At 39.2% G+C, this 26,300-nt stretch overlaps 4 protein-coding genes across 4 annotated transcripts; 2 read left to right on the plus strand and 2 right to left on the minus strand.

Annotated features, from left to right (window-relative positions):
• Positions 1-552: 552 nt before the first annotated feature.
• Positions 553-1,053, minus strand: LOC116193659 (probable protein phosphatase 2C 57). Its single transcript, XM_031522400.1, has one exon. The coding sequence runs from the start codon at positions 1,051-1,053 to the stop codon at positions 553-555; it is 501 nt and encodes a 166-aa protein (XP_031378260.1).
• A 3,023-nt stretch (positions 1,054-4,076) lies between these two features.
• Positions 4,077-5,709, plus strand: LOC116197486 (acid phosphatase 1). Its single transcript, XM_031527641.1, has 3 exons — positions 4,077-4,562; positions 5,040-5,249; positions 5,385-5,709. The coding sequence occupies exons 1-3, from the start codon at positions 4,177-4,179 to the stop codon at positions 5,560-5,562; spliced, it is 774 nt and encodes a 257-aa protein (XP_031383501.1). The 5' UTR covers positions 4,077-4,176; the 3' UTR covers positions 5,563-5,709.
• On the minus strand, positions 5,614-7,718 carry LOC116197485 (leucine-rich repeat extensin-like protein 4). Its single transcript, XM_031527640.1, has one exon. It carries the CDS (start codon positions 7,423-7,425, stop codon positions 6,148-6,150), a length of 1,278 nt encoding a protein of 425 aa, XP_031383500.1. The 5' UTR covers positions 7,426-7,718; the 3' UTR covers positions 5,614-6,147.
• A 13,645-nt stretch (positions 7,719-21,363) lies between these two features.
• LOC116198092 (putative dual specificity protein phosphatase DSP8) lies at positions 21,364-24,393 on the plus strand. Its single transcript, XM_031528425.1, has 6 exons — positions 21,364-21,801; positions 22,432-22,554; positions 22,685-22,778; positions 22,894-22,976; positions 23,144-23,233; positions 23,795-24,393. The coding sequence occupies exons 1-6, from the start codon at positions 21,613-21,615 to the stop codon at positions 24,065-24,067; spliced, it is 852 nt and encodes a 283-aa protein (XP_031384285.1). The 5' UTR covers positions 21,364-21,612; the 3' UTR covers positions 24,068-24,393.
• The last annotated feature ends 1,907 nt before the right edge of the window (positions 24,394-26,300 follow it).

Genomic DNA, 26,300 nt, shown 5'->3' on the forward strand with positions numbered 1-26,300 from the left:
AGAATAATACATGTTTTAATAAATTAGTATGTGACGCAGTGAAACTAAAGAACAATTATAATATGTTGATTCGCACACGAATGCTAGAAAATAATCTTCTATAACCTGTTGATTCTACGAATACCAGGGATTAGATATCAAATTCGTTGACTCAATCAATACCGAATTTAGGATAATAGAGAAAATACTCTCTTGAAAATTTATTCATCAAAACTAAATTATCTTTAGCCCTAGGTCTTACATTGCTTAAATATGAAGAAATTAAATTGCAACAAAGGAAATAAAATATTTTAGGACAAATGAAATAAACTATTTTAGGGAATTGTAACGAAAGAAATAAAATTTTCCTAAAATATGCAAAACCGCCCAAATAATATAAAATTGTCTATTTGAGGCCATAAAATTTCCCATTTGGCTCCAGAAGCCGTTTCCCTCGAGACAGAGTTGTTAGAACTTATTTTTCTCGAAATACCGATTTGCCACGTCTTCTGCCGCATCATTCTCCCCTGGGTGGAGAGAATTCGCCCTAGGAGTGCATAGATAAAATTGCCTCTAAGAGATAAAATTGCGTTTAAGAGATAAAATTGCTTTTAGTTGCCCATTGAGGTACCCGTCATAGACATAACCTCCGAAAGCCCCAATCCGTTTCCGTTCTTTGACGCATATAGGCTTGTGGTCCATTGACATCTCAATTGCTTTCCCTCGGCGACATAGGACTGCTCTACAATCTCCAGCATTAGCTACCACTAGTAATCTCCTCATGACTGTTACTGCCAATGCTATGGTTCCAGAAGCGAGGGCTGCATCTAATGAGCATGCTTCGGCAAAGGCGACATCAGTCTGTAAGAAGGCAGAAGTAATGACCTTCTTGATCTCGTGACGAAAGTCTTCGTCTTCAAGAATGATCATCAACAAGTGACAACAGGCAAAATCAATAGCATGCTTTCCCCCATGCCCATCGAAAAGCCCATAGAAGGCATTAGGCCCACTACTTAGATTCTCGAATCCATAATCATGGGCAAAATTATCCACACAAATATATACATCTTCCATACTTGACCGGAAACCGATGACAGCCCATGCTCCAGAACGGATGATTGGAAAAATCCCGACTCAAAATACTATGCCGCATTGATTGGTTCGATAGAGATATCTAACATCCTCGTCCTCGTCTGTTGATTTGAGGCACGGTACTTCTCAATTTCCTGCTTCAGCCTCGCCTCCCTCCTATCCTTTCTTCACTAGTCCATCCTCTTGTCGATGGCCTTCCAGACCACATCAGTCTCCTTGTTGTCATCATCATACTTAGTAGAAGCAAAGAGACTCACATCATTCCCCTCAAATTCATCGAATTTCCGGTTCCCATCATAACCCTTGTCATCTCCCTCATTATCATCCTCTTCCTCATTGAACTCGGGCTCTCCATCGCCTCCCTCTACAAAAAATGCGTCATCAGACGAATCATCTTCGGAAAACAAAGTTGCGTCTCCTTCAGAATATGAATCATACTCGACATCCTCCAAGTCTGCAGTCGGATTAGGGACTCGGCTGCGCCTCGGGTCAACCTCCTGTCAGGCCTCTATCAGCGCCCCCATCCTTTCGGTTAGGCGATCCAGAACCACGTCCAACCTACGCACCAGCCGAGAATCAATAATCTGCTCGATCCTCTGATACAGTTCGTCCTCTTCCGCAACACGATGTTGATTAGTCGTTTTTCGGGGCGGCATCGCTGATCCAAGAGCGAACCTAGCTCTGATACCAACTGACGCAACGAAATTAAAAAACAATTGTAATCTGTTGATTCGTGCATGAATGCCAGAAAATAATCTTCTATAATCTGTTGATTCTACGAATACTAGGGAATATGTATCAAATTCGTTGATTCAATCAATGCCAAATTTGGGATAATAGAGAAAATACTCTCTTGAAATTTTATTCATCAAAACTAAACTGTCTTTAGCCCTAAGGCTTACATCGCTTAAATAAGAAGAAACTAAATTGCAACAAAGGAAATAAACTATTTTAGGACAAACGAAATAAACTATTTTAGGGAATTGTAACGAAAGAAATAAACTTTTCTTAAAATATGCAAAAACGCCCAAATAACATAAAATTGTCTATTTGAGGCCCTAAAAATTCTCGTTTGGCTCTGGAGGCCGTTTCCCTCGAGACGAGATCGTCAAAACCTATTTTCGATATACCGATTTGCCATGTCTTCTACCGTATCAGTATATTATATAGAAGTTGGATAATATTACTCATTATTGTAATTAGAGAAAATATATCTAAAAGAAACATTAAAGAAGAATTTCTAATCACTTACTGTTATTCTATAAGAAATCGATATTTTATTACTAAATAAATATACATAATTTTAAAGAAATTAAAATTATTAAACTTTGATTTTTTTGGGCAAATTACAAAAAAGAACTTAAGTTTTGTAAAAATTGTCAATTTTGTCCTAAATTTTATTTTGTAATAGAAAAAATCATAAGTTTTTAAAATTGTCTAAAAAATGACATCTGTTAAAAATTCCGTCAATTTTGTATACTGGACTGTTAACGTCAAAAAAGTCTCAATTTCACCATAAATTTGATATGTAATGAAAAAAACCATATGGTTTATAAATTGTCTTAGAAATAACCTTTCTCCTCATTTGGGTCTCCTTACAGTGCTCCTAAAGTTTGCCCCGGCTAGCATTTCCTCTCATGGACCATTTCTGAGAAATTTTTAAAATATGTATTTTTTTAAAATTACAAATCAAAATTTGGAACTAAATTGATACTTTTATGAAAACTTAGTTCATTTTTGTAAATAAAAGAGAAGATGATCAAATGATGTGTAAACTTTGTGGATCCCGTAAATTCCACGTAGGCAAATAGATGAAAAATGGAATAGAATGGTAACGGGATGTCAAATTTGAGACGATTCATAAAACATGTGGATTTTTTTGTTTCAAAACAAAATTTATGACAAAGTTGAAATGTTTTACAAAATTTAGATTTTTTTTTTGTAATTTGCCTTTTTTTTAATAATCATTTTTAGCCTTATAAACGTTAAACTAAATTATCTCTCATCGATGTGATTAGTTATTTTATCTAAAATTATTCAAATTTATAAAACTTAATATATGAGATATGAGTGAGGAACGAAAATAGCCAATACTTAATGTTGAAATTTTACATCCCGTATGATTATAATATTTCTTTCATTAACTAAACTCAAGAATTTCGTATTTTTTGAATTTTATAATTATTTTCTTATAAATTGAATTGATAATTAAGATCATGGCTATGAAAGATTTTACATGAATTATTTGCTTTTGAGCTCTTAAATTAATATTATCTTGCGTTGGTATGAAATTTATTGTATTAAAGTTTATATAGTATAAAAATATATAAATAAATATTAATAATTGTCTTAATATATACATTTTGTAATAAATTTTTATAATAAGTTTTCTTTACAAAATCCGTATAGCACACGGGTTCAATAAGCTAGTTAGAAAATGTAGAAGAGATAACCTCTTTTTTTTTTTGTTGAATATAGATAACCTCCTCATATTTCTATGCAAGAGAGCTAAAATTGATAACCTTGCTAGTGATAAAATAGGAATATTCACTTATAAAACAAAATAACGTCTAGATTTCTTAAAGCTGAATCAAATGGATAAAATTTAGAAGATGGTTTAATTGTCGTGGAATTAAAATTAAAATTTCGCACCAACCATTTAACAGTTTGAATTCTTGAATTGCATACGGAACCAAAATCGAACTATTAAAAATTTTCAATGTATACCATGATATTCAGAAGTCGAACGGGCCTTCACTGATCTAACCGAACTTTAAATATTTAAGACTAACTAATACGGAGCTGCCAATTGTGATAGTTATATTTGGTAAAATTTTTGCTTTTTTTAAAATTTTTTTATTTTTGGTAATGGTGAATTTTTTGCTTTAATTGCAATTTGGAAATAAACCCAACCGTACCATTTATAAGTCCAAAATAAAGATGGAAAACCACGGTGTCACGGCGTATAAATTTAGATTTTCCGCAAAAACGACATCGTGCTTGAGTTCCGTGAGATAACCATACTCTTCACCTCACCCAATCCCTCTCTCTTCTCTCTGACGACGAAGAGAATCCAATCCAATCAGACCTCTCTCTTCGCAACCAATGGAGTCTCATCGATTCCTCTTCTCCATATTCCTCCTCGTCAGTTTCATTTGCGCATCCTCCTCCCGTCCCGTCATCCGGCTCTACGGTGACCGGACCCGAAAGTTCCTCCGGGACGACGACGGCCTCTACTGCGAGAGCTGGCGGTTCACCGTCGAGACCAACGACGCCGGGGATTGGAAGTCCATCCCCTCGAGGTGCCGCCAGTTCGTGGAGGACTACATGACCGGGGACAGCTACCGTTCTGACTCGACCTTCGTCGCCGACGACTCCCTGGAGTTCGCGAGGGACGTCGAGGTCGCCGCCGACGGCCATGACGCCTGGGTTTTCGACATCGACGAGACGCTCCTCTCCAACGTCCCGTACTACCAGGCTCACGGGTTCGGGTACGTCGTTCGTAGCACATGATGATTTGCTGACCGTTGGATCTGCTGACTTGTTAAAATTATTCATGATGTGCGGCCTCTGTGGTTTTGATCATTCTTTGTCGTTGTCGGCTGGCATGTGAGCTGTCGTGAATATAATCTAGTATATAAATGCTGGTGGCTTCACATGTCATTCTTGACAGCCACTAGGCGTGTGACACGTGGCGCTTTCTCTCTTCCCCTCAAGAATATTTTCTCAAGTATCTTTTGTAGTCCTCAAAAGAAATGGGTTTTGGGATCGATTCGTTAATAGGACTATGACTGACTTTGGGTGGCACCATTTGATTTCATATTTATCGATAAGAACTGCCCAAAAAATGTTGTTACCGAGCTTATGTCAGTCATCATTCTCTACTTGCACGAGCTAGTTATTATCCGTATCGTGTTATTTGTCCGAGTTACTGAAAACTTACTTTGTTTCGATTTGAAAATGTTTAGACTAGAAGAGTTCGATGAGAAATCATTCGATGCTTGGGTGGATTTGGCTGACGCCCCTGCATTGCCAGCAAGTTTAAGCCTGTATGAGGAACTTCAACAGCTCGGTTTTAAGATTTTTCTGTTAACCGGGCGAAGCGAGCATCAGAGGAATGTAACGGAAACAAATCTTCGAAGGTCCGGGTACAGCAACTGGGAAAGGCTCATCTTGAGGTACATTTTCGATGCTTCAATTGCCTGTCAAAATGTCCAAAGTTCTTGATTATGTTGAAAATTCGATACGAGTTGCTCCCCTAACAGGTTTTAAGGTCTTAGAAAATTGAGTTTTCTGTTTGCCTTTTAAAACAGGTCTGCTTCGGATCAAGGCAAACCTGCAACATTATACAAATCAGAGAGGAGATCGGAGTTAAAGTATGAAGGCTATAGACTTCACGGGAGCTCGGGAGATCAATGGAGCGATTTGCTGGGCTTTGCACAAGCACAACGGTCCTTTAAGCTCCCGAATCCCATGTACTATATTCCTTAATTAGTGGAATTAGGGATTCTGGAACTTGTGCATTACACTACGCTCCATGGAATTAATTCATCCATTGTTGCTCAATTGCAGATATAATTTGCTTACTGTCTCAGTCATGTTATTTCCTCCAAATTCTGGTGCTCGTTGTTTCATTTATATCCACAATTGTCATCTGAATATTGTTAATTCATGAATATCCAAATATTAATACATGTTCCATATAACCAAGAAAAGTAATAAGAATTTCAATGTGGGACGAAGCATCAATGGATCTAATGAAAACTGTCATTTTATAACGATGAAGTATGATTAAAAAGGTTGAGAGCATTTACCTTATTCAATGGCCTTATCTAATCAAGGCAGGGGATAACATGGTCTGTTACCATAAGAAACAAATTAGGCCTATCAGGACATATTGTCGAAAACTCGGAAATAATATCAGGAAGCTTTATTCTTTATCATGATATGTATTAATTGCAGACAGCCATTGCCACTCTGTCATAGAGCACCGATGAGAAATAAACAAACGCCATTATCTGTTTGTTGACGAATTCCCTCAGTTCAAACCAACGGTCAGTACTTCGAGTAAACTAATCAAGGAGTTGCTGCAATTAGGCCGGCGACATTAGCTGGCCCAGGAAATCCAGCCATAGAGCCACAGACAAGAGGCTGAGGTGATGGTATCCGGAAGCAACTCATGTCTCCTCCCGGAATGACAGAGCACTCGGGTGGAGGCCGCTGCATGCCTTTGTTTGGGATACAATTGTCTGAGAAATCGAAGCCGACATTCGTCACTACCAGCTTGGAGCATTCCTGGCTCAAGCCCGAGAAGAAATTATAGGAAACCGTCAGGTTCATTAGGTTTTTCAACGAGCATACTATGTCGGTTAGGACGCCTGAGAGTCTGTTGTGCCCAAGGTTGAGTACCTCAATCTGATTCAGGCATGAAACTGAATCGGGCAAGTGGCCCATCAGAGAATTGTAGCTCACATCAAAGACCTTCACTTCCGAAAAGAATCTGACTCCCTCAGGAATGCACCCAGTTAGCTGGTTGTTCAGGAATAGTATCTCCTTAATCCTTGAAGCCATGGCTCCGAAGACTGAGGGGATGGTTCCGCTGAACCGGTTGTTGGCAAAATTGATGACGGATGCCTGGGCATTTCCAAGGCTTTCAGGAAGCTCCCCTTCAAACTGGTTGTTGTTAAGGAAGATTGCGTCTAGCTTTCCCTCGAAAAGTTCCTCTGGAATGGTTCCTGAGAAGCTGTTGAACCTGAGGTCGAGGTAGATGAGGTTCGGGATTTCTAGGACTATGCTAGGGAAACTCCCGGAGAAATTATTGTTGCTGAGATCGAGTTCCTGGAGCAAAGAGAGATCCTTGAACGTTCCTGGAACCGAGCCAGAGAATCTGTTACTGTTCAGGTGGAGGAGAGTCAAGTCGGAGAGTGAAGAGAGCTCATCCACAATGGTACCCCGAAGATTTCCATGGTTGAGGTCTATGCCGGAAATGTACTGGTCACCATCGGAGACGGCATTCCTAGAATCCGAGCAGAAGACACCTTTGTAGGAACAGACATTTGGCCCCACCCAAGTGGAGAGGATCCCATTTGGGTCCTCGGAGATTGCCAGTTTCCATGCCTGAAGAGCAGTGTATGCCGTTTTGAGCTTTGAGTTCGAAGAAGGCCTGGGTGGAGCTTTGTTGGTGCTAGAGATCCCTCCACCCATAAAACCACCGCCAGCACCACCACCTCCACCTCCACCGCCACCAGCATTGTCACCGATCCCAAAGCCGAGACCGCCGCCTACATAAGTTGCAGCCTGGTGAGCAGGCATTAAGTGGAAGAGGAGGAAAAGCAAAAGCCAGTTTCTCTCCATTTGTGATGACAAACTGTTCTTTACTTTGTTAACGTGTTAATAGAGTGAATAAGGGAGACAATGGTGGGGTTTGGTTTCTACTTGTAGTTGTAGAGAGCATATGCTCCAATTTTTTCAGTGTATGTACTCTGTTATTCTAAAGTTTAATGGGTTTCAATTTAATATTTTTTTCCTTCTTTTATTTATTGTTTTTTTAAAATAATGCTGTTGGTTTTGGTCTTTTTTTATTATTTGGACAACACACTGTACACATCTTTGACTTAAGTTACATGGACTGGACTGTTCAAGGTGCAGAACAGGCAGGCAGCCTTAACTAGGATCTACCTTAGTTGCCAAAGAAAGTACTATTGGGTTTGATTAGCGATCATAACGACATAGATTTTTTCTATGAACATGGTTAGGCGTCGACGAAAAGGGTGCACTGTGCAAGTAATGACATGTGCAAGCACTAGTCAAGCTAGCACAACTCCACTAAAGATCTAGTATAGATAAAAAGAACGTTGGTAATGCACAAATGCGAAGAAATGATTCGAAAAACGGGGCTTGAGGTTATCAAATTATATGGGAATGAGCTTGGAACCATTCCACTTCCATTGGTACAGTATGCAAAACAGTGGGCAGACCTGTGGTCCGTTATTATAATTATTCATTTTGTCAAAGTTGCAATTTGCAATTAATATGTCATCTTCGGGTGAGAGGAGTTAATTTCTGGAAATGAAAACGGTCGATCTTGAGAAATGGGGAGTCAGCTAATGGCACATGTCCTCAACTAGGAGCCATGGCGCTCCGAATTCGATTTTCGTCGGAGGGACTTCCCATGCATCTTATTTAGCTTTTCGTTTACTGATAAAAGGCTCATGTGACTTTTTGTAATAAAAGAAACAGAACAATGAATCATGAAAGTAACGCAAGGTCAGGAGCAGGTTCACTTTAATGCCACTTAACTACTTATTTCTGGTGCCTTCCAACCAATTTTCAGTTGATATCATGATTCGGATTCTTCATTGCATTGCTGAGATTAAGTTGGTGAGGTAGGTAAGGTCAAACTTCTTGCTTCAATGGACTACATTGTCAAAGATAATGCAAATAAACGTCTGGAATTTAGGCCGCGAAGGAGGACATGAGCTTTTTCTAGGGGCTGGTCCGATGAAGGATCACAATGACATCTCGGTATAGAATAGGTACCCTCCACTGTTTTACCGCTCACTTGGCACCAAACACCGCGTTACATACTTAGTGACTTGGCGGTGTGAGGATTAAGATTTCGCTCGAAGCATCACAATATACGATATTGTGATATACTTTTCTGGAACATGTTCAATGACTCATTGGATAAGCACGTAGTAGCTTGTTATACTTATGAGTTATGACCATCCTAACATTCTCATACCAAACACATAGCTTTAATAGCGGCGCATTTTTCAACCAATCGTCTTGAACGAACTCTAAACGACTCCGATGCTTCCTCTGGGGCTCTCCTTTGCTCCGATGACACCTCCAACTACGTGAATACCATTGGAAAATTTTAATAGGGGTGAAGGTGCGATGAAGCCTCCGATTCTTACGTCAGAGAGGTAGAGATAACGTTATATTTTTGGAGGAAAAGTTCGCAGAGTCTAAAGTTGGGCCAATGCAAACTCACTTTTACTCTCCGTTTTTTTTTCTTTTTTTTTTTGAATAAGCAATGATATTATATATTCAAAAGCTCAATATATATATGGTCACTATACACTTTCACAAAGAAACTGCTCAAGCATGCCAAACCAGATTAGGGAGTACAAAACTATATACAGACCAAGGTTTTCAGAATCGCGATTCTAGGTAGAATCGGTTGTGAGTCGTAGAATCGTGAATCGTAAAATTCTACTTGTAATTAAAAAAAATTAAAAAATAGCATATATATATGTAGCATACTTTCCTGAGCAAAAAAAATCAATCCTTGTTTATTCAAATAAAAACCAACAAATTAACAATTTACAAAACCTCCTTTCACTTCCCTGATTTAATGAATTAGCTGAAAATTTCTTCGTCCTCTTTGACTACATATTAAAGACTTCAATGATGTAAACAGCAATTACAGGATTTTCCTTCTCAGCACAAGGGCTAGTGGGTTGGGTATAAACCTCACTGCTGCTGACACATGCATACTGTACAACAGCGACTAGGTAACTCTACTGAATTCTATCATAACTCTACTAATAGGTGCTGGGCAATTCCAAAGAGCACAAAATATGCAACAACATAAACAACCAACAAACTGTTGGTTAGGGCCTATCAATGCAGTCTGCAGAGCCTAAGGAGCATTATCACAGATTCACAATAATTCCAATTCCAATTTCAAACGTTGGGCAATTCCAATGCAATTATGCAACCAATTTCAATTCAATTTCAGTAGCTACCTGGTCTGGAGTGGGCGGTCGAATGTCGGGCAGTGGGTAGTGGGCAGAGGCAAAACCAAGAGATCCTGGACGCTGGGCGATCGAAGCTCGGGCAGTGGGCAGAATCTAGACTCTGGACCAAGCAACCGAACCGAGAGATCAGCTTGGACAGAAGTCGAGGCCCAGTCAGCTTGGATCAGATCCTGGACGCTGGGCGGTCTGAGGTCGAGGCACAGTCAGCTTGGACGGAAGTCGGTTGAAGCTCGGAACACCTTGGGCGAAAGTCGAAATTACGGACTCACGCTCGTCGGAGACTTGGGCGGTTGAAGCTCGGGTCGAGTCAGCTTGGATTGGTCTGGTTGAAGCTCGGAAGTCGGAACAACTTGGGCGGAGCGGAAGTCGAAACTACGGACTCACGGAGCTCGTCGGACACTCGGAACAACCGAACAAGAAGAAATGGCTGAATCTTCACCTCGGACCGTCGGAGAGTCGGACGAATCGGAGACTTGGTAGTGGGTTAGGGCACAGAATTGTCGGGGACTCGGGGAGAAAGGGGAGTGCCGGAGAAGAAAAGGAAAAGGAGGGGGGGGGGGGGGGGGGGAAAGAATCAGTCGGGCTCAGGGCCAATGGCTGGGCTTTGGCCCGACTCTGGCCTACCCTTCACCCGAGGGCCGGAATGAGGCCTGGGCTTCGCCCGAGTCTGGACTGAATCCGGAATCGCAGAATCGGCCCGATTCTGCGATTTACTATCCGATTCACTTCCGATTTTGGATTTTCCGAGTCACCCCCTGAATTGGAATCGTAGGACCCCCTTTGAATCGTAGAATCGTAAGATTCTGTGATTCGAATTACGATTCTGAAAACCATGATACAGACTACAACACAAATAAACCTATAACAGACTCCATCTCAAACCAAATTCGGGATAGTCTTATTCTGACTTCTTAAGTCGGAACATATCAAAATGACTGAACTGAAGCACAGGGGGAGCCTTATCCTTCCTTGGTCTCCTACCACTTTAATTGGTATTTATATGACTTGTACTGAAAAAGCGATCTTCACTGGTTCGAACATATAGCAGTCCCAATGCTTAATTTATAATCTCTTCGTGGTTTATACTGATTATGTTTATTAACATTCTACTATACGGCCAAACATGTACAAATTGCTATTTTGGTCGAACAAGGTTTTGGTTCGGAAGTCACCCATTCCTATGATTGTTGGGGCGAGCCTCAGGTAATTTATCCAGTCCCTTGAACGTCGTATGTGAATCCAACATAGAGGAGACTATTTTCATTATGCAATTACTATATTTACTAAGATAAAAAAATTTTGGACCGTCCCAGATCAATGTGCAACGACTAAACCTGCTTAATACATGCCTACTCAACCAAATATCAAGAATAAAATGTTAGGCAATATATGCACTAATTCTCAAAAGATACTTCGGCCCGCTGCCACCGCATCCACCAGCCACTGCCGTTTGCCGCCATCTCCTGCCTCCTCTCCACGTCTGACCTCTCCCGTCCGATCTCTGCATGGTGAAGTTAGATCTGGCCGCAGAGATCCCGCAGTTCAAATGGAACTTCTCCGTGTAGTAAGATGCAGTGCTCCCGATCCACAAATAATGATGGTAGGGTATAGCGATAGCACCAAGTACATGATTTCTCATTATTTAAAAGGAAAAAGTGATGCATTTTCTGATGTGAAATCGAATCAAAAGAAAGCAATTCTCACGTCTCTATGGAAGGCAGCTAGATCCCATGCCATATTCTAATTCTCCCACCCAAAGGCACCAAAAAAGAAGAAAACAGAAAAATAAAAATTAAAGTAAATTGTTTCACCTGTCAAACTGATTGTGGCACCAATTCAAAGTTCTTGCAACTTTGAACGTTAGCCAGAAAAAATTTGGAGCCCTAGCTTGGGCCGTAAAGTATGATAATGGAAGAATTTTATCAGAAATTCTGCATGCTCGATTTGTGTATTTTTGTGCTGCTCACGACTAGCTGGATATAGTGAATTAAGGAGCAGAAAGAAGCATCGAACTGCATTGATAAAATGGGCTCAAATGTGTGAACAGATTGAAGCTGGGCTTAATCATATCTTAAATTGCATTAGCTATAAAGTAGGTCCAATGACTTAGGAAAAAATGTCATTTTGATCATTTCCGGTTTGAGCTTTTTAATAGTGTAATCGATTGGCAACTTTAAGAGCTCAACAGTCGCTTCAATGAGGTGAACATAAATTTGCTTCTTTGTGTGGCTTGCTTAAGTCCAAATGATTCTTTTGCCTATTTTGATAAGTCCAAATTGATTCAACTTGCTCTCTTTTGTCCTTCAAAGTTCTCTGAGGTTGATATTCAGTTGCTTGACAATCAATTTGAGACTTACATTCTTGATATGAGATCTCATGAAGAGTTTTTAAATCTAAAAAGTATCGGAGATCTTTCTCAGAAGTTGGTTGCCACAAGAAGGCATATTGTTTATCCACTGGTTTACTTACTTATGAAGTTGGCGTTGATATTACCAGTTGCTAGTGCATCGGTGGAGAGAATTTTTTCAGCGATGAAAATTGTGAAGAACCGCATCTGTAATAAGATGGGAGACTCTTGGATGAACGATTATTTGATTGCTTATATTGAGAAAGATATTTTTTATAACATTGACAATGAAAGAATCTTGAATACCTTTCAGGTTATGAGATTTCGAAATGGACATATGTAATTATTTAATTTTTAATTCAATTAACTTCATATATCTCTATCGTTAATATAATTTTGATATAGTTTCATTTATACGTCTATTTTCGTTTTATATTTTGCGCCCCCCCTCCCCCCGAGATAATTTCCTAGCTTCGCCCCTGTTGTAGACCTACTAGCACCAAATGAGTTTTATGCTTTAAGGTGCAACTACAAGATCCCAGACCTGATTTAAGTATATAGACTCCATCTCAGCTTTCATCGTTAGATGCCATGGTCAGCATCTATGTCCGTAACTGCTTCATCGTAGCTAGTGAGATATGGAATCAAACAGTCGAAGACTGCCTCGAAAGACTCTCCAACCCACCGTTCTCGTGGTCTAGATATCCTCCCATTATGAGGAAACTTGTGGCAAGTGTGACACACTATCTCTCCACGTGGCACGTTAGCACGGCCGTTAAATGTTGACGGAAAATATAACACCGGGATAGATTTGATGCAAAAAGTAAACTATGGGATAAATTTGACAAAAAAAAAACATATGATAGATTTGACAAAACGGGTAAACCATAATCCATTTTCGGTAAAAACCCCTAATGAAAAATATGGAGATAAATATAAATGTATACTTTCTTATGAATTTGTCATTATAGCTTTTACTCACCATTCAAAAATCAATCATCATTCATACAATTTCGGGTTCTGAAAATCATTGATCACAAAAGAGGTCATAGAACAGCACAAATCAAAGTTCGCAAGTTATCAAAATACAAACTATGGTATCGTAATAAAAAGGGGTTTTTTAACCTAAAATGGCCTATGGTTTACGTGTTTTGTCAAATCTAACAAATAACAAATAAGAGCAAAAATAAAAATCATATGCCAGTTAAATCATCATGAAAATCTTCATCATCGTTGCCGTCAAATGTCATCGAATCACCCAAAATTACTTTAAAATCACCCAAAGATGCATGGACTAGGATCGGTTGGATCATAACTATCTTACTATCTTATGATCCAACTAGTTGTCCTAAATCTATCTTACCTTTTAGATCTTTTCATTGAGATCCGGATAGGTCGTCGGGTGCAAGATCGTAAGATCGCACTATGTTAAGATCATGCAAGCTATTTCGACAACCTTGGGCCCAATCACTTATGTTTGGGCAGTAATTAAATCTTAATTATTTTCTTTCCAGTAATTAACATCTTATTTATATCTTTTTGTTTGTAGAGTGTTGGCTGTGGATGATTCGGTCAAGGATGTGTGTCGAGCGCTTCATATACATGCCACGGTGGTTATCCGTAAGCCTATGCAGAAAGAGGTGATTGATTTGATATGGTAGCATGCTCAGACTACTCATGCTTGCTTCCTGCATGTGATCATGATCATCCAGCTCGTGTTGCTCCTGCCATGCTGCAGCTTAAATTTCATTAGAAAATAGGAGGCTGAAATGCATTCCGGAGTATAAAAAAATCATTTTGAGTCCGCCCGCATAATTTTACCTCCAAATTCCAAACTAAGTGACATTTATGAGGCAATGATAATGAATGTGTTAGGCTTGTTATACAAACACGAGAGGGAGCTCGGGTGGGGCTCCCCATCGGTAACTTTTTCCCCAAGTGAGGTCATCGGAGGGTCTAGTGCTCTCTGGTGATCTCACTTGGGCGGGAGGTCGCTGGTGAGGAGCCCACGCCAGAGCTGCTCCATTGTTCTTGTTTTTTTTTCCTTGTTAGAAAGAAAGGGAAAAAAAAACAAAAAAAAAGGAAAATGAAAATGAAAAAATTAAAGAAGGGATCTAGATGATGTAACATGCTACTTAGCTAACAGTGTTAGGTTAATTTTGACGGAAAGAGCTAATTGATGTATCAAAAGAACCTACTTTGTGTATTTTCCATCGAAAAGGAACCAATTGATGTAGAGATAACCTAATTGATGTAATTTCCTTGGATGACGTAATTGATTTAATTTCCTTCATTGGAGGATGTAAATGATGTAATACAGACCTATTTGATGCAACTTGGAAAAGCAAGGACCAAATTGATGTAAAAAAAAGTTAGGGACCCAATTGAAGTAACATGCCAAACTCAGAGATCAAATTGCCTATTTACTCAAAAAATACAAACATCCCCAAAATTTTAAGTTACTTCTAATTTTACTAGTTATTGGATTACAATTTCTCATTTTACTGATAGAAATATTCCCAATATCCTGCATATAATAACGTAGAAAAATTCAAAGAAACAGTGATAGAAACAGCAAGAGCAATCAAAAAGACATTTAATAAATAGCTGAGGGTTTTAAAGAAGTGAATTGTAATTCATTCTCGCATCATGCCTCATTTTTTATTTATTATAATATAATTGATGACAAGTTATGTTTTAAATTCGGGGATTTAATTCTTGACTAATTTAAATACATTAATGAAATCCAAAATTGATCAACATTAGTGATCCTATCTTGTCATTGACAAGTTGGACTCTGTGAGTGCAATTGGACAGCATCAAAGAAGGCAGCTCGTGTATCTGATTCGAACAAGCAAGGCCTATGCGAGGAAAATAGCCCATGATCGAAGCTCAACACGAGACCAACCCAAACTCACGGCAAGTCCCGATTAGGGCAGCCAAGAATAGGGCTGGTAGCTCGCGGAAGGAAGTTGCGGATCATTTCCAAAGCTAAGGAGTGGATGACTTTTAAATTTCCTGGCAGCTCGTGGATGATCGTTTATTAGTTTAGCAATTTTCCAATTGTTGCTAGTAGTTGATTTAATTTCCTAGACTAGAGTTAGCAAATCAGTGGCACCATTAATAGTTTCCTTAAGCTTCTATTTTTTCTTATCTATTTTAATAAGATCGACTCTTGCTAAAATGGGCTATACTAGTTCCTAGCCTATATAATCAATAATGTCCAATAGTTGTAATCCTTTCGACAAATCAAACGTATTTTTCTTATTTTTACTTTTCTGGCACATTTACTTCCTCGCACTTACTTTAGTGCACTTCAATACCATGCACCTTTAATTCTCACACAAAGTCGCGACCTAGGCGCGGTTTCTCTCGACCGCCATAAAGCCGAGATCCACGAGCTACAAATTTTTCAGGGTTCGTGATTCCATTTTTCTTAGGATCGACTTCTGGGCCATCTATTTAATCAATTGGACAATTAATGACACACACACTTGGGAGAATCGAAGCGGCTGAAGCCTCAAGTCACGACATCGTCTGAAGCATCTTACTCACCATCCGATCAATAGCTCCTACAAAGCCTAGCCTCCTTCTAGGCCTATGGACTTTCGAGGCCATGGTGCAATGATCTAGAACGGCAAAGACAACTAGTGATTCCGCCCTACATGCTCTTGGAACTATACCCTGGCACGTCTAGGAATCAACCTCGCCACATGGAAGCTGGAGATTGATTGCGAAATTTAAGCAAAATATTATTGCAACAAATAAGAAATGAGTATTAATCACTTGAATAAATATCGTAATATAAATTGTAATAATTATATTATTCTTTCCTTATCATATTATCATGAAGTAAGACTATTTAAGATTTTTTTTTGTTTAGATATTACACCCTAGACATTAGTGGCGCCGTGATTATGTGATTGTAACTACCTAAAAGAACAAACAGAACTCACTCTCCGGTCTCTCGACATTTCACTTCACATTGTCATTTCGTTTCTTTAATGCTTTCCATTATCGAATTGATGTCAATTCACTAAATTTAGAGGGCATACTAATTAAAAAAAATGGATAACTTCTTAGAATCCCATGATACTGCTACTAAAAAAACAATCAACATTGGAATCGAGTTTTATGAAAAGAGAAAATTCATGTTAGAAGAGTTTTACTCCCATGGTAGGTTGACTCGGCTCCAATTAGATTAGTCGAAACTCATCGAGATTTCGAATACCAGAGTATACACTGAAAAAAATCAATATGTACTATCCTAGTGGGAGATTCAGCAAGCGTAAATATAGAGAAAATCTTCCATAATTATTTCTCATTAATGATGCGGTGAGAAACAATTAAAAATATTATTCCGTGATATAAATTAATGGCTATTTTTTAAAAATATGTTTAATTAATTAAACTCTAATTAATATATATTAATTATATATAATATTAATTAAATTCATTTAATTAATATAATATGCATGAGGACCACATCAGAGACTTGGGAAGAAAGACTTGCATTTAAGTGGGTCTTTTTCTTGAATATGTTTCTGTTTGACATGACGATTATATGACAGTCGTAGGGCCTACTTCGGAGACTTAGATGAGAGATATGCATTGGAGATGGTCTAACAAATTTATTCATATATTTATTACAACTTTGTTGGTTACCATGAGTAAGAGGTCTAGCCTACTCACCACCAAAGGGAGTGGTCTAGTGATTAACAATTTTACTCTTATGTGATTTAGTAACTCCAAGGTTCCAAGTTCAAATAAACCTTTAGTGCATTTGTCAAAAGCAATTGCCAATTGTGTGCTCTTTGACTTGGGTTTAAGAGACATCGGCTTTTGTAAACTATACTAGACTTTTGGTTGTGGTATGCTGATAGACCTGTGTTTGCGCTAGTTATTCAATTCATCTGGTATATTCACGATTGAATACGATAGTCCGGATATTACGTAGAGGGAGCCGTAAGATTACTAATACTACTGCCTGCCATTTTATCAAAAAAGAGAGAGAGATCTAGCTTACTCGACCTGGCACTTGAGAATGCCAGTCGTCGAATGATTTGGACATAGTATTCTTACTCATGGACTAATAGCGAATAGGAGTGGACATAAATGGTAAGAGGCCCCCTCATGAGAACCTATTAATTTCGCATTGAGGACGCTACTATTGTACTAAAACCACTTCAAAAAGAGCCAAAAAGAAAAGAAAAGAAAATATATTGTACGAAGTTTTGAGCTTCGAAGTTTTTAACCGTTGATCGATAATGGCTGTGCTTTAGTATCACCGAAGCCAACAGACTTCACCTCCACCAAATTGAGGAATTGAGTTCATAGCGAGCGAACTTTAACCACTCGTGAAAATATATATATATATATATATAATAATAATAAATCTTATGGAATTACTCAATCACCCATTTAAAAAAATAACCACCCAATTAAAAGGAAAATGATTTTGGATACCAAAATGATAGTTCCAGTGTTATCAGAACCGGACCGGACATCGAATCGGCCGAGGCATGGGGTCATGGGTTTATGGGTTCAACCGAGGGTTCGATGGGTCGGACCGCTTGTTTATTTTTAAAATAAATAAATAAATATTATTTTAAGAAAATAATGTAAAATACAAAAAATAAAAATAAAAATGGTAATATATATTAGATAATAATTAATATGTGTCCAAAAAAATATAAGAAAAAATTATTTGCATCTGATTGTAAATGACTCGTAGAAAAGAACTGATTACTGGAAATTGGGAATTTTTGGTTTAGACAAATTCCCATTGCAATGCGCCTGTAAAGATGATTACTGGAAAAGAAGAGAATTTAGCCTTTATAGCCAGAAAGCAAAGGCAATGACCGCACATTACAATAATCAATAACATCGTGCAGGTTCCATCCACCATTACCACGATCAAACAACCTCTAATTTCCAGCAAAGATGATTATGATAGTAAAAGCTTCTAGTCCAATACAAGTGTTCAGGAACTGGGCAGCTGCCCATCCATTACATAATTTGAAAAGCAACAAAACGGAGATTTTTTTTTTCCATCCAATTTTCCAAGATAGACTACCATCAGGAAGAGAAGTAGAACTTGTCAGAATCAAAACACCAAATTACTCCACAAGACACCTCAACTACTGCTTCTACAGCTACCACACATCACACATGAAATCCCAATCTCTCATCACTGTCAAGAACATTAGATATGTCATACTGGGTATTGACATCACCCAAGATCAGTTCAACCTTTTTATCAATGTTTAGGGAATTGGGAAATCCAGTCCAATGCCTCAATTTGTCACCGCAACCACAAGCAAAGGAGAAGAGGGAGAGGAGCGACGAACCGATGAAGAACAACCGGAAGAATCTCGAAATGCACTCTGCAATTTCCGCTCGAGTCGAGGGGGTTTCGAAGGAGAAGAAGAAGAATCAGAGGAGGCGGAGAAGATGAGCTGATGAAGAAGAACAACAGGAAGAGCACAACAAGCTTCAAACGCAAGTAAAGCAAAAGAGGTTGCACCGATTCAAAATTAACTCGTGCAAAAAATATCAGTCTGTGCTTGGAAACATTACCAGTTGACATGCAACCGTTAGTCGTGTCACCAAGAGCATGGACATGGAAACCGTGGAGCCTCGGCTTGAGCCCAGAAACACTTCCAGTCACCGTGGTAGGTCTTGCAGGGCAATTGAGAATCAAGACAAAGTCATAAAGGATCAATCTTAGCCGAAACAAAAACAGGGCCGATGATTTCTCAAAACAATGTCCAAATTAGTACCATTTCCTTCCTATGTGAAGAAGACAGTTCCGCTGACGCCCTCGCTACTGCCAAGAACAGAAACAGCCTTCACCATCCTGTCTCTGTGATCTGGACGTGCGTAAACGAGAAAACTATATCAAGGACTGATCAAGCAGAGCGTTCAAAACAACGAAGAAATCCTCAGTCCACGGATACAATCTCATCGCTGATCGAAGCAGTCTAATAAGGTGAAGCAGAGCTGAAGAGACCTACGCGAGGTCGATTAAGCTCGGATGAGTAGACGGCATGAACACCACACGCGATGGCATAATCAATCGCATCAGAGCTCATCAATTAGCAAAATCACGGCAGCGATCGAGGAAAAGACGATCAAGAGAGCTTAGTGAAACGATGAAGAAGCTGAAGAGAGACGGATTGCAGGGAGATTGGAAGATGAAACTCACCTCAGAGCACCCCTTCTGAATGCCGAAGTCGCTGAACTAGGGTTTCCAGATCCAATTAGGTTGATTTCCGATTCGGGTCAAGAGATTCGGGTCGGCTTTCCTTTAAAAATCCAGAACCCATCCAACCGGCCGATTCGAATGGGTTCGATGGGTTTATTAAAAACTCGGCCGGTTTTTTGGGTTCACCGATTTTTTGTGCATTTCCGGTTTTTAAGAGAACCGGACTGGTCATAGGTCCGGTTTCCGATCTGACCGATCGAATCGACCGAGCCGGTCCGGTTCTGATAACAATGGATAGTTCTCTATTTTTCGTGTTTTCCATCAACAAGTCAAGTCAAGAGCAACCTCAACCATTAACCAGTGTTCCATTATCTATATTACATATACTATTTATTTAAGGGAGAGTTGTATTTTGTAATCGCCGCTCACCAAAAATATAAAGAATAAATAATATGAAATTATTCAATTACCAATTTAAAAAAATCATCCAATTAATAAGAAATTAATTTTGAATATTTCAATTATTACATAAAATATTCTCTCTCATTTTCTTTCTATAATTTTCTCCTATTTCCCACAATTTTTTCAACCCATGTCCTTTTCACATTTCTCAAGTTAAAATTTTCTTCTTTCTCCTCCCTCTCTCATAACTGAAAACATTGTAAAATTTATTTTTCTTATTTTTTGTATTATTTGTAACGAAATTGATATGTAAAAATTTGCATATAGATAACTGGTTATGATTTTCAATATGAAATTATTTTTTATTCTGCACGTAATACGAGTCACGCCTTAGATATCAATGCCTGGTTAATGCTAGGATGATGTCAATGGATCCTCTTTTACATGTTAATAGATAGATTCAGAGTACGTTGTTAGAGATGGTTGGAAGCTGCTTGACGGAATATTAATCGAGAGACTAGGAGACTGATATCGGAGAAGCCTCTTTTCCTGCTTTTGATCTCTGTGATATTGCTGGGTTGGGCTGTTAAGAGATGGGTCTTCTTCTTCTCCAACTATTTTCTTGTATTTTATATTATTTTCTTAGAATAATAAATAAATATTTATTTTATAATTAAACAAGTGGTTCGACCTATCGAACCCCCGGTTGAATCCATAAACCCATGAACCCATACCTCGACCGGTTCGATATCCGGTCCTGTTCTGATAACACTGCTCTCTCCTCCCTCTCTCATAACTGAAAACATTGTAAAATTTATTTTTCTTATTTTTTTGTATTATTTGTAATGAAATTGATATGTAAAAATTTGCATATAGATAACTGGCTATGATTTTCAATATGAAATTATTTTTTATTCTGCACGTAATACGAGTCACGCCTTAGATATCGAACATGCGACCTCTAGTTCAACAAGCGAGAGCGTGTGCCGCTACGCTACAATCTATTTTGATAGTGCGGGTCATATTTTTGTCCGTTGTTATTTTGGAGTCATTGTAGAAATCTATAGAATCACGGATGTATCTTCTGCAAGCTAAATAAATGGAAACCCAATTTGCGAGATATATTCTATAATTTCCTCCTGAATAATCCCTCCCATAAATAAACCACGGCCTGCTGAAAGATATATATATATATATATATAAAGTTTTCTGCTTCATTGATAAAAATCTCTCTCCATTGTTGTTCTGACGACTGGCCTTCCACTGGTCTGTGGATCCGACTCAATACTGAGTACTCTGACTACTTGCATTACTCGATCTGTACGTTATCTTGATTTTCCCATGTTCTTGGCCTACTCGTATTACTGTCCTTTTGCATTGCCTGTGAAATTTCCCTCTTCTTTGCAGCATTCTGCCTACGGTCGAAACAACTAATTTGTTTGTCGCGTTTGCTTTTTATAAATATACTTGAAACACCTTCGTGGGGGAAACCCGAGTGCGGCATTCTCGTAAATAAGTCCAATACCAGTGGCAAACTCAAGCCACCAGATGCTTCCAGCATTTGGCATTGGACTGTTCATTCATTCATTCACTCACCCACCAGTTTCCCGAGAATCGAACTCTTGTCAGCAATCCTCCTTAAAACATTCACATTCACATTCACATTCCCGATTGGATTCCGATTCCAGCCCCCCATTCTATATTCGATACCATCTCCCCACCACACCAGAAAGATCCAACCTTTAGCTCCCGTGATCGCCATTAAATGCTCGACCCAGCTGACTATTGATTCTGGGCCTTACAGCAGAGGAGAGAGGACGATGAAGATCGAAGAGATAGAGGACGTCGATGGAGAGAGAGATGATGGCCAGAATCTGACCGTGAGGGTGGACGCTAAGCGGGTCTTGGTGGGGGCCGGCGCCCGGATCCTGTTCTACCCGACCCTTCTGTACAATGTGTGTAGGAACAAGATCCAAGCCGAGTTCAGATGGTGGGACGAAGTCGATCAGGTTCTTGTTCTGTCTCTTAATCGTTCCTGTCTGATTCTTTGTCCTGTCTTTGTTTTTTTTTTTTGTTTAAATACTCTGTTTAATGCTTGGTACTAAATTAGTTAAGCTGAAACTTGCATTTGGGCAATTCTCAATCTTGTTGAAGCGGGCTTGTTTGTTGAGAATTTGTCATATGAGAAGGGAATTGCTATTATAACATAAAAATGGAATTTGTGCTGCGTAGGATGTAGTAGTTGGTGAGTTGTGGTTTGGATTAGAGTCAGTAGAAGGACAATTGGGTTGGTTTTGCGAGTCTGGGAAAACTCAGGACATTCAGGTTAAGTATTTGTTATCTATAACGAAATTCAGAGAGTGACATCGTGTTGTTGTAGACGAAGGAAATTCTAGTTGATCACTAAGAACTGAATATTACTCAACCTCGTTCCTAGCAATGGGATTACCAAATCAAGATTTTATTTTCATTATATATAATTTGCAATTGCTTGGATTGTGAACTACCAATGGTTCATTAAACTGAGCAATCAAATTACTAGGATAATAAAAGCCAATAAGTGATTGCTTGGATACGCTTTATGATGACCCAGCAGGAAATGATTCTCTGATAGAACCCATTCTCTTCCCTTGTTTCAGTTTCTTCTGCTAGGCGCTGTTCCTTTCCCTAAGGATGTCCTCCGACTAAAGCAGCTCGGAGTAGGTGGCGTCATTACTCTGAACGAACCTTACGAGACACTCGTCCCGACAGCACTGTATCATGTTAGTCATCTTTCCCCATTCCCTTTGCTTCATTTGAACCTTCGTGCGAGGAAACCAAAGAGAAATGATGCTGGTGTTTTTCTTCCCCCTGATCCGGGCTTTCATATTTCTTTCTTGTTGTGATGTTCAGGCCCACGGGATTGACCACCTCATGATACCAACGAGAGATTATCTCTTTGCTCCATCCCATGGAGATATACGCCAAGCCGTGGAATTTATCAACAGTAAGTGAAGTAATAAAATGTCATTTTCGCTTCTATCTTTACATTATTTTTTGCCAATACAATGTCAAATATGATGATAATCTCTTCTTGTGATGTTCTTTGTCTCTTACTGAAGGGAATGCATCTTCAGGCCGAACAACTTACGTCCACTGCAAAGCTGGGCGTGGAAGGAGCACGACGATCGTGCTATGCTATTTGGTTGGTTTACCACATTCCTCTTGTGAAATAATCCTTCGGATAATTGTTTTATTTTGCCTTCACTCACTTCTTAGAAGAATAAAGAATGAGAAGATTTCGCTTACCATAATACCTGTATAAGGGGAAGATGAAAATGGAATATCTTGATCATAGTTGATGTTATGCAGGTGGAATACAAGCACATGACGCCTGCTGCTGCTCTTGAATATGTTCGCTCTAGAAGGCCTCGAGTGTTGCTGCATCCTTCACAATGGAAGGTGAGTCTTTTACCTTGTTTTATTTCTTTAACTTTATTCTAAAGGTAAGGGATAATCTGTAGATAATTGGGTTGGCAGCCAGATTCCCTGTCATTTTCTGTTTATCTTGACACTGTATAACTTTGGAGTTTTTGTCGGACGTTCTTGGCAATTGCACAAAGCCATTGACAATCATTTGGACACCTAAGACTTATGTGGTCCCCCCTCAGCCTTTTGTTAGTAACCTAGTATCTGAATTGAGTTTGAGCAGGAAAAATCGAATACATCTATGCTTCTACGCGCATGTAGGAGTGCACTTGGGGATTTTTGGAAAATCCACTTGAAAAGGAAAATCCAATTGAAGCAGTTTTTCAGGTCTTATGTGTTACAGTTGTACCCTATTGGTTCTTCAACTTATGGATCAGGCCAAAACCAAACCGGGCAGATATGGTTGTTTTGCAAATGATAATATTAGCTGCCTGCATTGACTAATTACCTGTACGTTTTCTAATGATATTATCGGTGCTGCTTCCTGAATAATTTTACCATAACGTTCATTTGTCTTTCTATTTTGATGAGCAGGCGGTCCAAGAATACAGCAAGAGCCAATCATCCACATCTTTATGCCATTCCTCCTTGGGGGATGACGTTCTCATAACAAAGGCCGATCTCGAAGGCTACAATAGTTCATCCGACGATAACAATAGCGGAAAAGAAGTGGCTCTTTTCCTTAAAATCCCAAACCGACGAGCCATGATATCTCGTTTGTCCTGTCTCTTCACTTCTTTGAGAGTTTCCGGTGGTTGTGGGCAAGTGACGGAGCGGCTCCCCGTGGCTGATGCCCGTGCCTGCTGAAAGAAGTTGGGTTGCTCACTGTACAGGAAAGCAGTGTCAAAATAAAAAAAAATCAGAGTTGTACGAAAATCCGAGAGTTTTTGTATGTTTTGTGGTCATTAGATATGATAGAGGCGGGAGGAGTGTAAGGTTTTGAGAAGGAAATGAAGAGGTTGAACAAGATGGAGTTGTTACCATTTGTATATTTAGCTGTCTGTATTGCTAATGGGTAAAATGTGAACAGAATCAGGTCAGCATCCATCCAATCCACCTGTAAAATTACTTTTTCATTACTTTCTGGTTAGTGGAAGTATTCAAAGGAAAACCTTCAATAATGGTATAAAGCACATATTCAGTGTGTTGAAACAATTATAATTTAACGTTTTTCTATAACATAAATAGCGCATGCTCTTTTCGATATTAATCTTCAGAAATATGTGCTCGAAAACAAAGGAGAAAAAGGTACGAAAATTGTAATCATACATATTGGGAAGGATTAAAGTGGTAAAAGGTAAAAATAATGAGTTTATGGGAGTTTTTGAATATATACTAAAATTTAAGAAAATTGAAAAAAATGAATAAATGAGAGAGGTATTCCACATGAGCTTGACATGGACCATTTTTAGTTTCTTTAAGGAAAGACGTTTGTAATAAATTGATTTTGTCGTTTCATCTATGTTTCAACGATTGTTCTATCCGTGCATTGCACAAGCTTATTTTCAATTATCATTGTTCATAATTTCTAAAGATAAATTTTCTTTTTAGAATAATTTTGAACAATAACAAAAATTTTGAATCATAACCCTAACGTATTTATATAAAATAATAAAAGTTAGGACAAAACATAGGAATGCACCATGTAGGACATATGAGCTCTTTCATTGCATGATCTTTTATCTGACAACCAATAAAATTACAATAAGTGGTGTAATGTCATGTTGCCACCTCACTTCTGAAAAAGACTAGCATTCATGGAAGACGATAACTTATGAATGAATACAATAAACTACCACATGAAGTGATGTTGTAATTCACGAGCTAAAATCTCTTTCAAAAGGAATGAGTATAATTGCTATGATGTGCGGGTTTCGATGAAGAGAGCGGAACGACACTACAAATCTAACTTGAGAGTGAAAGGTCTTCTTCACAATTATGGGAAGAATTACTCTTTCATAGGTTAGAGCCGTATTAGTACGTACTTTCGATTGTAGATGAAGGATACCTTCATTATTCAGCATGTGGGTAGAGGCACCGGAATCCAAGTAGGCATCAGCAGATGGATGATCATTCAGGGTTAGGGCAACGAGGGATTTAAGAATATGCTGAGACTAATTTTGATTAAAGTACTCTACACTGAAGAGCAGAATGACCAGCACTGTTTCATATTTGATAAATAACTGCCATAGGACCCTGCCCTAGTATTCCATCATAGGGTGATGAAAAATTACCAGTAGATCAGACTGAAACCGGTGCATAATGTGGTTGAACCCTGCCATACACAAATGGGGAGTAACCACCGCGGTATCCCGTGCTGTCAGCAGCCAGAGGAATAGCCAGCATTGTTCTGCCACTGAGGCTGCCCGTGATCACATCCAGAATTGTTGGATCGATGGGCCCCTCGACCACCCCCTTTGTTTGAGCACCCCTCACGGTTACCACCATTATGGTTACCACGGCTGCCATTGGCAGGCTGACTCTGGACTTGGAGTGTTGTGCCAGGGGCAGCTGGAGGCTCGGGATAGTACTGTCGAAGCCGCTGCTCCTGGTGGATCAGCTTGTTCTTAAGGATGCCAAACGACAACGGGTTACCATCAGGAGAAAGAGAAGTAATGAATGATTTGTACTCCCTGGGAAGGCCGGTGAGAACATAGGTAATGGGTTTCTCATCATCTAGGGACCGCCCAATCTCGCCTAGCTGGTCAGCAAGCATCTTGCAGGTGCGGAGATATTTCTTCAGCCCCTGAGACTCGACCTTGACTCGAATGAGTTCCATCATCCATGCAAGTGTCAAAAGCCCAGGACTGAGACCTCTTGACAAACCGGGAGTGGAGACCTTCCCAAACTTGCTGAGAGGAGGCAAGGTCGTGAACCTCCTCGAGCAGATTCTCGGATCGGGTGGAAAAAATTCGGGAGCGTATCATCTGGTTGGTGCGTTGCCAAACACCATAGCTGGGATCAGTCTCGGGAAGACAGCGTAGAGTGCCGTCCACATAACCAAACAGCTCATGTGACATGCGGAAAGCCGAGAAAAGAG

This window comes from Punica granatum, chromosome 2 (genome assembly GCF_007655135.1).
Source record: "Punica granatum isolate Tunisia-2019 chromosome 2, ASM765513v2, whole genome shotgun sequence".
Lineage (NCBI taxonomy): Eukaryota > Viridiplantae > Streptophyta > Magnoliopsida > Myrtales > Lythraceae > Punica > Punica granatum.